General features: G+C 36.6%; 1 protein-coding gene across 1 annotated transcript in view; it reads left to right on the top strand.

The window, feature by feature from the left end:
- Positions 1-13,987, top strand: part of STK3 (serine/threonine kinase 3) — a 275,048-nt gene that overhangs the window by 150,581 nt on the left and 110,480 nt on the right. The window contains exons 7-8 of the mRNA XM_021688691.1: positions 2,882-3,019; positions 9,711-9,836. Coding sequence (XP_021544366.1) covers positions 2,882-3,019; positions 9,711-9,836 — 264 coding nt within the window. The remainder of the gene's footprint in view (positions 1-2,881; positions 3,020-9,710; positions 9,837-13,987) is intronic.

Genomic DNA, 13,987 nt, shown 5'->3' with positions numbered 1-13,987 from the left:
CTTTTTTCCCACCCCTCCCAAACAATGTTGTTAGGATATATTCTTGGTTCTTCCTTTGTAGTATCTCCTACCGTATTTCTTCCATTTCATTCCTGTAGAAACCATGCTAGTTTGAACTCTGCATTACTCATTTTGGGGCACCTTCACTAGCCCCTAACTGCCTTTTCTTTTCCATATTTAGAGTGTCTCCAGGGTTTTTGTTTTTATTTAATCTACTTTTTGGGTCATAAATGGTCCAATCAAACACATGCACGCATGCACGCACATGCACACACACATACACACACACACCAGAAAAAAACCCTTCTTTTCAGATGTGTACTTTCTTGCTGACCAAACTTCCATTCCCCTTCTGATCTTCTCATTTCCTAGCCCCTTACTGTGTAGTCAGTTGTTCTCTGCTCCTCCTGATGGCCTGTTCCACTCTCTTGCTTTTCCTTACACTATTTTTTCTTATTAGGAGAATGACCTCTCTTCTATGTGCCTTATATCATTTCTCTTATTATACTGTTATTTAATTCTTTTGTTGTTTGTGCTTTGATTGCCAGACTAGGTTAGAAGTTTGTTAAGGGTAGTGGCTATATTTCCTGCTGCTTCTTTGAGCTCCATTTACTGCTTAACACCATGCTTTGTGTGTGGCAGGCACTTAACAAATACTTCTGAACTTGATCATTACTTTATGTTTTCCTTCTTCTTATTTTTTATTGTAGTAAAAATAGTAAAAAAAAAATAGTAAAATATACACAGCATAAAATTAACCATTTGAAGCGTACAGTTCTGTGAAATCAAGTACATTCACATTGGTGTACAACATTCACCATCTACCCATTAAACACTAACTCTCCATTCCCCCCTTCCCACAACTCCTGTCAACCACCATTTCACTCTCTGTCTCCATGAATTTGACTACTCTAGGAACCTCATATTAGAGAAATCATATAATGTTTGTCCTTTCATGACTCAGCATAATGTTTTCAAGGTTTATCGGTGTTGTAGCATGTGTCAGATTTTCTTTTAAGGTTAAATAATATTCCATTGTGTATATGTTTTGTTCACCCAATCATCTGTGGATTGACACTGGGTTGCTTCCATCTTTTGGCCACTGTGAATAATGCTGCTATGAACATGGTATACAAATATCTGTTCTATTCCCTGCCTTTACTTCTTTTGGGTACATCCTCAGAAGTGGAATTAGGGGGATCATGTGGTAACTCTGCGTTTGATTTTTTTAAGGGATCGCCATACTGCCTTTCAAGCAACTGCACCATTTTCCATCTCCACCAACAATCATGAGGATTCCAATTGCTCCACATCCTTGCCACCACTTGTTATTTTCTGGCCTTTTTTTTTTTTTAAATAGCCATACTAATGGATGTGAGCAGTATCTCATTTGGTTTCGATTTGCATTTCTCTACTGATTAGTGATGTTGAGTACCTCTTCATGTACTTATTGGCCATTTTATGTTCTTTGAAGAAATATCTATTTGAGTTCTTTGCCCATCTTTTAAGTTGGGTTCTTTGGTAATTTTGTTGTTGAGTTGTAGGAGTTCTCTATATATCCCAGATATTAACCCCTTATCATACATACTATTTGCACATTATTTTCTTCCATTCTGGGTTGCCTTTTCACTTTGTTGATAGTGTCCTTTGATGCACAAGTTTTGAATTTTGATGAAGTCCAATTATCTATTTTTTTGTTGTTGTCTGAACTTTAGGTGTCACATTCAAGAAATTATTGCCAAATCCCATGTCTTGACGATTTCTCCCTATGTTTTCTTGTATGCTTTATGGTTTTAGCTCTTACTGTTATGGTCATTGATCCATTTTCAGTTAATTTTTTGTATATGGTATAACATAAGAATCCAAATTCATTTTTATTGCATGTGTATATCCAGTCTTCTCAGCACCATTTGTTGAAAAGACTATATTTTCCCCACTTAACCGTCTTTCCCTCATTCATATTTCATTGAATGACCTTCAACTTTATTGACTATCACAGTTGTGATGTAATAGTAGTGCTTGATACATTTGTTTTAACTTTATCATGTTTTCATTTTTTATATCTTTTCAAAGAAAATGATGTTTTAGTAATAGTATTTTATCAGGAACTATTGTAGATACCCAAGAGAGAAGTTAATTCATTACATACAGTGATTTTCTAAGAACACTAGGGATTGATTCTCTTGGTTGAAAAAGGATGACTGGATAGCTAGGAGGACAGGGATGACAGGAAGACTTTATAAAACTTTTGAATTTTGAACTATCTGAATGTATTTAATTAGTACTAAGATTATTAATACTAAAATCGTTAGTAATAAATTTAAGTGTTATATTACCTTCAAAACTTTTTATTTGGAATCCTGCCTCATGTATTCAGAAAAGGAAATACAAGTCTTGGCTCTATTAGTATTATTTCAAATCACAGTAGTAATTTTATTTATACTTAAGTATTATGGATTGCAGAAGCAGATTGGACTGCTGCTATCCATTTTGAGCAGCAGTGCTTATATAAAACTGAAATGGGAAGTAAATCTGGCACGCAATAGCAATATTAGGGAATACATCTGTTTAATTAGAGAATGTCCTTAGTTTGGTAAAAGGGTTAGAATTGCAGTCTTCTTTGGCGACTGATTAAAAATAATAGATAAAATAAAGAATGATGTGCTCAATGAGCTACAATTCAAATAGAGGAAATTTAATGGGAAATGATTACATTAGTAGCAGATGGACTTGCTTCCTGAATTGCAGTCTTACTGGAAATCCTAGAACAGCTTAAATTTGTTTTTCAGATTTGGAGTCTGATAGAAAGATAGAGAGATTTGTGTCTTTGGTGTGCTGTTGTGATTCTTACTGTGTATTTTGGCTATTTCATTTTTGCTAGGCTATTTTTATGATTCCCACGAATCCACCACCAACATTCAGGAAGCCAGAACTTTGGTCTGATGATTTCACCGATTTTGTTAAAAAGTGCCTCGTGAAGAATCCTGAGCAGAGAGCTACTGCAACACAACTTTTACAGGTCAGTGCTTATGCACCTAAGGAAAAGATGTTTTCTTTATACCTTGTAGCTGTCTCACATTGACCAGAATTGGTGTGGGTTTTATTAACTGATTTCTCAAGATGTAAACCCTTGAGGAAATAATGGATTGACAAAGACATACACACCATCATTCTTCTCCTATGTGTTTTCTTTGTCTCCTTTTTTTCTTTTCTGTTTTCCAAATTCAGTCTTCTGTCTTTTCCCTTTTTTGTTTCTTTGTTGTTTTTGTTGTTCACCTCTTTTCTCCAAAGTTGTTTAAAACAAAATTTCCAAAGTGTTCTCATTTCAGAAATGAGTTATTTTCTCCACTGTTACTATTTTTCATGTTCTTTTTTTTCCTGATGTGTTACTCCTTGACCCAACATTTCTTATTTGACTTTTTGATCTACCATAAGGTATATAAATACAAGATCCCTGAGCTCCTTGAAAAGATCTCATGTTGTATATACATACTGGTTACAAGATTACCTAAATCCTCTTAGTACTCCTAGTATAAGTAGATTATATATCCAGAGTATGAGGAGGTTGTTGTTGTTGTTGTTGTTGTTGTTGTTGTTTTAATCTGCCTTGATATTTAATGCAGTTAGAAATAATTTTAACACTTTTAATAAGTATTTGTGTCTTTATTTTCCCAACAGAATTGGCTTAGACCCCTAAGCTAATAATAAGTGTGTCTCACAGTAACAAAACTTGATTATTTGGAAATTAATTCTTTTTTGACCCAGGAGTTACACTTCTAGAAATTTGTTCTATAGAAAAATTTAACCATGTGTGACATAACTTAGGTGTAAAAGTATTCATAGTACATTGTAATGGCTAAAGACTGGAAACAACATAAATATCTGTCAATGAGTTGGAAGCAACCTAAGGTTCACTGAGAGGAGCGATTGGCAGAATATACACACCTCCACGCACATATATGTATATATTGTTGTAATTTATATTATATTCATTATAATATTCACTCAGTCATATATATCCACCAATATGTTATATTAATATATAATAAATATATAATTATATATTTCATTATAATGTCTTTTTTAAAAAAAGATTTTATTTATTTATTTGTCAGAGAGAGAGAGAGAGAGCACAAGCAGGGGGAGCGGCAGGCAGAGGGAGAAGCAGGTTCTGAGCTGAGCAGGGAGAAGTGGATGAGGGCCCCATCCCAGGACCCTGGGATCATGACCTGAGCCGAAGGCAGACGCTTCACCGACTGAGCCACCCAGGTGTCCCTATAATATCTTTCATATATAAATCATGCATGTGTCCATGTGCCAGCGCTTGCCGTGGAGTAGCTCTGGAAAAATAATCAAGAAACTTACCTCCAGAGAAAGTAACTGTATGGCTAAGAAGCAGGAGTAGGGTGGAGACATATATTTTTCTGAATGCTCTTTTTGAGCTTTTTGAATTCCATGTTATATGTAAATATTGCTTTTCAAAAATTAATTGAACATTTATTTTGAAGTATTGTCAGCATTTCAAAGGAATTTTGAGCACATAAATCAAGGGCTGATTGGTATTGTTATCATATTGAGTATCCTAAATTATTCAACCCCAAGGAAGGCAAGAAATGCAAGGGGGAAAAGACAAACAGAAGAAGTGGGACAGATAACACAAAAAATGATGGTGAAAATAAATCCAGATATATCTGGTAACTGATTTTTAGATAATGTAACCAATATTTCTTTGTAGTCTTTTTCCATAATCTTTTCTAATCTTAAGAACAGAAATTCTGGGTTTTGTTTTTTTTTTTTTCACTTTGAGTTTTTAGGATAAAAAAGCATTTAAGAAAATATTCTAGAGGCACCTGGGTTGAGCATCTAACTCTTGGTTTTGGCTTAGGTTATGATCTCATGGGTCATGAAATTGAGCTCTGTGCTCAGTGGGGAGTCTGCTGGAGATTCTCTCCCTCTCCCTCTGCCCCTCTCCCTGCTCTCTATTTCCCTCTCCCAAATAAATAAGTCTTAAAAAAAAAAAAAGATATTCTAGTATAATTCCTTCATTTTGTGGATGAAAGTCTTGAAGCCCAGAAAGGTTAAATGACTCACTGAAGATCACACAGTGAACGTGACTGTTGTGGGTTTATTCCATTTGCCCCCTAGCTCCACTCTGTTTTCTGCCCAAGAAGTTGACCTGTATGGGCTACAATAACAAGCTCTGTTACCCTCTAGCCTCTAGTTGGGTTTGGCTCAAACATCTTTCTTTATAACAAGAGCAAACTGTGCAGCTAATTTTGTATCATTCTTATGAGCCAGTATTTGCTTTCTTGTTTTTTTTCCTATTGTGCTATTGTCAACCATTCAAGGCCCTTTATTAAAATGTGCCCTTCCTTGTCTAGCTTCTTCCTTTTTCTTTTTTTTTTTAAGATTTATTTATTTATTTGAGAGAGAGAGAGAGACAGGGAGCACGTGATCATGAGTAGCAGGGGCACAGGGAGAGGGAGAGAGAATCTCCAGCAGACCATGCTGAGCGCGGAGCCTGCAGCGGGGTTTGATCTCACGACCCTGAGATCAAGACCTGAGCTGAAACCAAGAGTTGGGCACTTAACTGACTGTGCCACCCAATCATCCCCCTGGCCTAGCTTCTTTTTTGTTTGTTTGTTTCCCATTGTCTTTTATTTATTTATTTTTTAAATTTTATTTATTTATTATTAATATGTTATGTTAATCACCATACATTACATCATTCGTTTTTTTTTTTTTTTTTTAGAGAGAGCACATGAGAGGGGGGAGGGTCAGAGGGAGAAGCAGGCTCCCTGCCGAGCAGGGAGCCCGATGCGGGACTCGATCCAGGGACTCCAGGATCATGACCTGAGCCGAAAGCAGTCGCTTAACCAACTGAGCCACCCAGGCGCCCCACATCATTAGTTTTTGATGTAGTGTTCCATGATTCATTGTTTGCATATAACACCCAGTGCTCCATGCAGTACATGCCCTCTTTACTACCCATCACCATGCTAACCCATCCCCCCACCCCCCTCCCCTCTAGAACCGTCAGTTTGTTTCTCAGAGTCCGTAGTCTCTTATGGTTCGTCTCCCCTGGCCTAGCTTCTTAACTGACCCCTTGCTACCTCCTTTCTTTTCCTCTATAAATTCTGAAATAATAGACTTGTAGTTTCTTATCGACGTGGATGGAACTAGAGGGTATTATGCTAAGCGAAATAAGTCATTCAGAGAAAGACATGTATCATATGATCTCACTGATATGAGGAGTTCTTAATCTCAGGAAACAAACAGAGCTTTTTCAATCCTCTGTGCCTTTTCTCACACTCTTTCCCCCACCCCAACCTAGTTTAAAACCCCCCTTCACAAACAGTCTCCTTCTTACTCTTTGTCTAATTGTTTCTAAATCAAATTAGGTACTCCTCCAGGAAGCCTTCTTCTCATCCTTGTTTAGGCTAGTTGTCATTCCTTGGTGTTCCCATAAGTGCATATCATCTGTTGGTATCCAGTGCTTAATATATGTGTATTAGATAGAATAATTGTCTTGAGTCTCATTAGACTCAATTGAGTCTTATTTTGCTAGATGCCTAGAAGCCATTCTCTCTTTTAAAGGAGTTTTGCACATGTCTTATATATTATGAATTGAATTATGACTCTCAGAGGACAGTCTTATTACCAAGTTTTAGTGGACACAGCTATAGCTTACCTGTATAGATTATACCGTGTTGATTTCTAGACCCTGAAAAAGAAACAGTTTTAAAAAAAAAAATTCATGCTGAATTGTTATAGTGGTTTATTCTCCGTGGCACAACATAAACAATTGCTTAAATTTGAAAGAATCATAGAGTGAAAGGATCCTTTGAAATTGTTAGTTAACTCATAGTAGTTTTTAAAGAATGAGGAAATTGAAACCCCAAAGATATTAAAGGACACAGTTCAAGTTCAGCCTAGTGGCAACTAAAGTTGCTGATGGGCAGCCTCCAACCTAAAGTCACCTCCTACCCCAGGATGTCCTTCTCTGAGCATGTGAGGTTGACTGAGATCTGCCATTATTTGAATTGACCCCTGGGTCACTTCTACCTTGTTGTCCCTCCCATTTGCAGTATCAAAATACTTTCTCTTCATACATTAAGATCTATATCAAACTGTGTTATAGTGTTTGCTTTAACCTTTAAACAATTGAGAAAACTCAAGAGAATAAGGGAAAGCTATTGTATTTACACTATTTTTGCTTTTCCATTGTTCTTTCTCCTAATGTTTCACAGTCCCTTCTTTATTATTTCCTTTCTGTCTAGAGGACTTCCTGTAAGCCATTTTTTTAAGGTAGGTCTGTAGTAACAAATTCTTAGTTTTCCTTCATCTGAGAATGTCTGGACTTCCTCTTCTTTCCTGAAGGAAATATATATATATATTTTTTTTTAAGATTTTATTTATTTATTTGACAGAGAGAGGGCACAAGTAGGGGAGCAGGAGAGGGAGAAGCAGGCTTCCCGCCGAGCAGGGAGCCCGATGTGGGGCTCGATCCCAGGACCCCGGGATCACGATCTGAGCCGAAGGCAGCCGCTTAACGACTGAGCCACCCAGGCGCCCTGAAGGAAATATTTTTATGTTCTGTTGATCTTTATTAAAATAACTGTCTATTGATGTATAATTATGAAAATTACATTTTGAAACTGTATTGCTGCCTCAAAGGGTTATCTATCTCAATTGTGCTTGTAACCTGTCCCTCTACTTTCTCTCACACTTCCCCAGACCCCCTCAATAAAAAAGTCATTGAAGGGGCACTGGGTGGCTCAGTTGGCTGAACATCTGACTCTTGATTGCAGCTCAGGTGATGATCTCAGGATGGTGAGATTGAGCCCCACATCGGGCTCCACACTGGGTGTGGAGCCTACTTAAGATTCTCTCTCTCCCTCTGCCTCTCCCCCTGCTGCCTCATGTGCTCGCTCGCTCTCACTCAAAAAAAAAAAAAAAAAGTCATTGAAAACTCTGGTCTATTCTGGTGGTTTCCCTTCTGTTTATCGGAATTGTAGCAAACTCAGATATTTTAGCTAGATCAGGATGATACAAAAAAGTTAAAAGTTTTATTAATAGTATAGAAATGAGACAATATATTCTCTTTTTTTTAGTGTTTCCTTGGTCTATTTTAATATGTCAATTATTTAGCAAAGATTAAATTTAAATTATTTAAAAATGAGTTTTCGGGGTGCCTGGGTGGCTCAGTTGGTTAAGCAACTGCCTTCGGCTCAGGTCATGATCCTGGAGTCCCAGGATCGAGTCCCACGTCGGGCTCCCTGCTCGGCGGGGAGCCTGCTTCTCCCTCTGACCCTCCCCGCTCTCATGCTCTCTCTCTCTATCTCATTCTCTCTCTCTCAAATAAATAAATAAAATCTTTAAAAAACAACAACAACAACAAAAAATGAGTTTTCAGTAACAGTATTTTTAATAAAAACATTCCTTTTGAGAAAATATATACATTAACCCCAATACAGAATTTTAATAGGAAATCTGAGTCTCATTCTGCATATATGCACATGTGAATTTATACACTTGTACTTTGCAATAGCAGAAATACACTTATGCAGGATGCAAAATGTATACCAGGGAAATAAGAGCCCAGGATATATATATTTTAAGTGCAAACTCAATAAATTAGTTAAAATTTTATTACTTAGTAGTGTGTGACCAGGTTACAAATTATGTGGCAGTTGTAGCAAAAGTGGCAGGAAGGAACTTTGCACTCAACAGAGACAATATATTCTGAAAGTATTTTTCTTTTATTGCTGTTATTTCTCCATTGGAGATGACTATATTATTCAAAACATAATAAAGTAAAAAATATGTAAAAAGTAACAAAGTAGTTGCCCTCCTTTTGACCACTGTCAGTTTATTAAGATTAATTAAAATTTGTATGTATCACCAGAGTAATTTTATTTTTACATGTAATATAATCACCAATCTCTTACTTTTTATGAGAGTTTTTAATTAATGTTTAATTTTTTAAAGTTTTTGTTTAAATTCCATTTAGTTAACATACAGTGTAATATTAGTTTCAGGTGTACAATATAGTGATTCAACACTTCCACACAACACCTGGTGCTCATCTCAACAAGTGCACTCCTTAATCCCCATCACCCACCTCCCGTCTGGTAACTGAAAATCACCAATCTTTTAAAAAATTTTTTCTTATCTTTTTCACTGTCTAATCTATACTTCCTTTGGGCAGTTATATTTTTAAGGGAAATGTAGTTTTATTTACAGGATTACATTTTTTTTTAAAGATTTTATTTTTTTAAAGATTTTGTTTATTTATTTGACAGAGAGAGACACAGCGAGAAAGGGAACACAAGCAAGGGGGAGTGGGAGAGGGAGAAGCAGGCTCCCACTGAGCAGGGAGCCCGATGTGGGGCTCCATCCCAGGACCCTGGGATCATGACCTGAGCTGAAGGCAGATGCTTAACGACTGAGCCACCCAGGCGCCCCAGGATTGCATTTTTTGTGCGTGCTTTAATGGTTTTCTAAAATCAAGTAAACCTAAAAATAAAATCTCAATTTCTAAAGCAGCTGAAATATTCTCTTTTCTTAATGTATGCATTTAATTCTGGTTGAAAGAACAGTCATTGAAGTCTGTGATCCTGGTTAGCATTTATGCGTTGTTTTAACATATTTTAGGCATCATTTAGAGAAATCTTTTGAATTTATGCCATTGAATTTTACTTTTCCAGCATCCTTTTATCAAGAATGCAAAGCCTGTATCAATTTTAAGAGACCTGATCACAGAAGCTATGGAGATCAAAGCTAAAAGACATGAAGAGCAGCAGCGAGAATTGGAAGAGGAGGAAGAAAATTCGGTTCGTAAATACCCTCAAAAAGTCAATTTTTTTTCTTCTAAGTCATTTTTAATAACTAACATAATTACGCATCACATTTTATGATGTCTAATGCTTCTCTTCTTCACTAATGATGTTTTCCTTGTTTTAAGTTACACATTTTTTTCTGGTTTAAGATCCAGAGATGAATACCTCTTGGTATTCAGATAGTTATAAAGTCTGAAAACACAAATATTTTTTTACTGATTAAAAATGTCATTGATAACACTATATTTTCCAATAGAAGTTTGTTTTAATCTTATAGTTATACAAATAGTATTATTTTGCTAATTTACATTTAGTTTTAATTTCAGAGACTGGTTATCCAGTTGGGATTTCTTTTGAAATTCTTTTACCCTTTTCACCAATTATTAAACCTTGTGTCGTAAGGTATCCCAGGACAAGGACAAGTGTACATCTTTGCAGAGCTGATTTTGGATCATTTTTTTTAGATATGCAATGATATCAGTTAATCATTTAGCAGTGACTGTGGACTGCCTGTTGAGACAGATGTTTTTGTTTTTGTTTTTTTTTTAAAGATTTTATTTATTTGAGAGAGAGAATGAGAGACAGAGAGCATGAGAGGGAAGAGGGCAGAGGGAGAAGCAGACCCCCTGCTGAGCAGGGAGCCCGATGTGGGACTCGATCCCGGGACTCCAGGATCATGACCTGAGCCGAAGGCAGTCGCTTAACCAACTGAGCCACCCACGCGCCCCGAGACAGATGTTTTAAACTTATTTTCTAGATGTAAGATTTTTACTAATGAATCCACCATTCAGAATTTTAAATAACGTCTTTATAAAGATGGTTTTATTTGTAGCTTTGGGATTGTGTATTAATTCTGTCAAGTTCAATAAATGATATGGAATGAGGTAAAGGCCTTGGTTCTTGCTTTCAAAGGGCTTTATAGTTCCCACCCTATAGTTCCTGCGTGTTGATAGGTACAGTCATTGATTTCTCTCCAGTTAACATTTGTAAATGTTAAATTTTTTTCTAGATTTTTTTTTGTAGTTTTAAAAGCACTACATTTTATCTTTTTAAAAAAAGTAAGATTGGTCATGTATATATGTTATTATCCCATTTTGCAGATGAGTGAATTTAGGTTAGGAGAGAAGTGACTTACCAAAGTTCACAAAACTAACAAGGAACCAAGAAGAAAAGTACATCTTTTACTTGTAAGCTCCCATATTTGTTCGTTAATACTTTATGCTCACTTTTCAGTCAAATCTTACCAGTACTTCTGAAATAAACAACATTGGCTTATCAGAGTTACATAATTTCTGATAAGTTTATATTCACAAAAATATCTAGTTTTTGCCCTTCTGTGGTGGTACCCATCTGCCTTGCTTTCACCTTATGCAAGCTTCATATGAGTGCTGGGCTGGTAAACTGCCTTCAATTAGCTGTCATTGGACACGTGATTGTTTTGCTTTATTCTGTCTTCCCCACTTAATTATAGGCCAGTTTCCATTTTTTTTCTTTTTATTAACATATAATGTATTATTTGTTTCAGGGGTACAGGTCTGTGATTCATCAGTCTTACACAATTCACAGCGCTCACCATAGCACATACCCTCCCCAGTGTCCATCACCCAGCCACCCCATCCTTCCCAGTCCCCTCCATTCCAGCAACCCTCAGTTTGTTTCCTGAGATGAAGAGTCTCTTACGGTTTGTCTCCCTCTCTGGTGCCAGTTTCAATTTTTGATGGATAAAGAACCATTGATTACTCCAGAGTTTACTGACTTTTTACTAGTCTTAAGACCTTGTTGTAGTCACTTTGGTGATTTTCTGCCACTTCAGTGATCTCTTTCTTCACTATTTTCCTCTCCTCTGCTGAGCTCCAGCCACATTGATCTTCTTTCAAATTTTTTATTTTTAATGTGCCAAAAAACTTTCCTCCCTCTGCTTGAAACACTTCTTCCTGAGTACCAGAGTCACTTGGTTCTTCTCATCTTTTGAGCCTCAGCTTTAAATATCACGTGCCCCAAAACTTAGCAGCTTAAAGCAATACACATTTATTAACTCATGATATCTGTAGATCAGTTATTTCAGAAGTGGCTTAGTTGGATGATTTTCACGGTTTCTCCAGAGGTTGCAGTCTGAGTGTTGGTGAGAGCTGTGGTCATCTTGAAGGCTTGACAAGGGCTGGAGTTCTAAGATAGCTCACTCATATGGCTGTTGGTGCGCTGCTTCCATTCCTTGCCGTGTGGGACTCTCTCTGGGGCTACTTAAGAGTCTTCACAGCATGGCAACTGGCTTCTCTTAGAGTAGGTGATCCAAGAGGAAATCTCAATGCTTTTTATGACATAGTCTCAAGAGTTACACACTGTCCCTTCTGCCACATTCAATTTGTTAAAAGAAGTTACTGGTCATAGAAAATGGTGGAGTGGGGAGCTCCAAGAATCTGTGTCTCCACAGATTTACATGCCTGCCATCCCCCGTTTTCTGGCTCAGCAGCAGCTGTGGGAACAGCAGCAGAGAGAGGTGGTAGGGGAGAGCAGTAGGAGCCTTGTTCTCAAAAAATTGTGGTTTTGCATTTTGTCCTGTCTGGTGGTTCCCTGAGGGACCAGCACAGAGGCTTGCCTTTGTTTTGGGCCCCTTGAGCTAGAGCAGCTTCCTGGATGTGTCTGTCAAAAACATCTAAACTTATGAGTGCTAATAAACAAGTTTAGCACAGTGCAGGGTGTAAGATCAACATACAGAAATCAGTGATGTTTTCATCAGAATACATTTTTTAAATTTTATTATGTTATGTTAATCATCATACATTACATCATTAGTTTTAGCAAGCAGGTGAAAGACTTGTAGAGTGAAAAGTACAAAACATTGCCGAAGGAAATTAAAGAGTACCTACATCAGTGGAAGGACATCCTCTATGAATGGATTGGAAGACTTAATAATGTTAAGGTAACAATAGTCTCCGAAGTGATTCACAGATTAATCCAATCCCTATCAAAATATCTGGGTTTTTTTTGCAAAACAGAAAAGCCAACCTCAAATTCACATGGATCAAGGGGACTCCCAAATGGCTAAAACAATATTGAAAAAGAAGAACAAAGTTGATATACTCACCTCCCAGTTTCAAAACTTAACATAAGGCTGTAGTAATCAAATGTGGTACTGGCATAAGGATAGACATACAGACCAATGGAATAGAATTGGGAGTCCAGAAATAAACCCAGACATCTATGGCCAATTGAATTCAACAAAGGTATGGAGTCTCTTTGGTGAAAAAACAGATGGCACTGGGGCAGCTGGATATCCACATGTAAAAGAGTGAACTTGGACCCCTACCTCTCATCATATACAAAGGCCTTTTAATATAAGGCCTAATTGGATGGATCAACAAACTGAATATAATGTTAAAACACTTAGGAGAAAACAGAAGTAATCTTCCTGACTTTGGATTTGGCAATGGGTTCTTAGAAGACCAAAGCATGAGTAATAAAAGAAAAAATAGAAAAAATTTATCAAAATTTAAAACTCTGTACATCAAAGCATATTATCAAGAATTGAAAAGATATCCTATGAAATGGAAGAAAATATTTACAGATTATATATCTGGTAAGGGTCTAGTATCCAAAACATGTAAAGAACTCTGGCAACTCAAAAACAGAAATATCTAATTGAAAAATAAGGAAAGGATTTAAGTAGACACTTCTCCAAAGGTATACAAATGGCCAACAAGCACATGAAATGAGGCTCAGCAACATTAGTCATTAGGGAAATGCAAATCAAATCCACAACGAGATATTACTTCACACCTACTAGGTGTGCTATGATTAAACAAACAAAACCAGGAAATAACAAGTGTTGATAAGGATATGGAGAAACTGGAGCCCTCATACATTGCTGATGGGAATGTAAAATGGTACAGCTGTCATGGAAAACAGTTTGGTAGTTCCTTAAAATGTTAAACAGAATTACCATATGATCTAGCCATTCCACTTCTAAGTATATACCCAGAAGAATTGAAAACAGGACTTAAATACTTATACATGAATGTTCATAGCACTATTCACAGTAGACAAAAGTAGATAAATTGTGGCATGTACATACAATGGAATATTACTGAACCATAAAAATAAATAAAATAGTGATACATGATACAATGTGTAAACCTTGTATAATG

The sequence above is a fragment of the Neomonachus schauinslandi genome, chromosome 4 (assembly GCF_002201575.2).
Source record: "Neomonachus schauinslandi chromosome 4, ASM220157v2, whole genome shotgun sequence".
In the NCBI taxonomy this organism is placed as follows: domain Eukaryota; kingdom Metazoa; phylum Chordata; class Mammalia; order Carnivora; family Phocidae; genus Neomonachus; species Neomonachus schauinslandi.
This window is presented reverse-complemented; position numbering and strand designations above follow the sequence as displayed.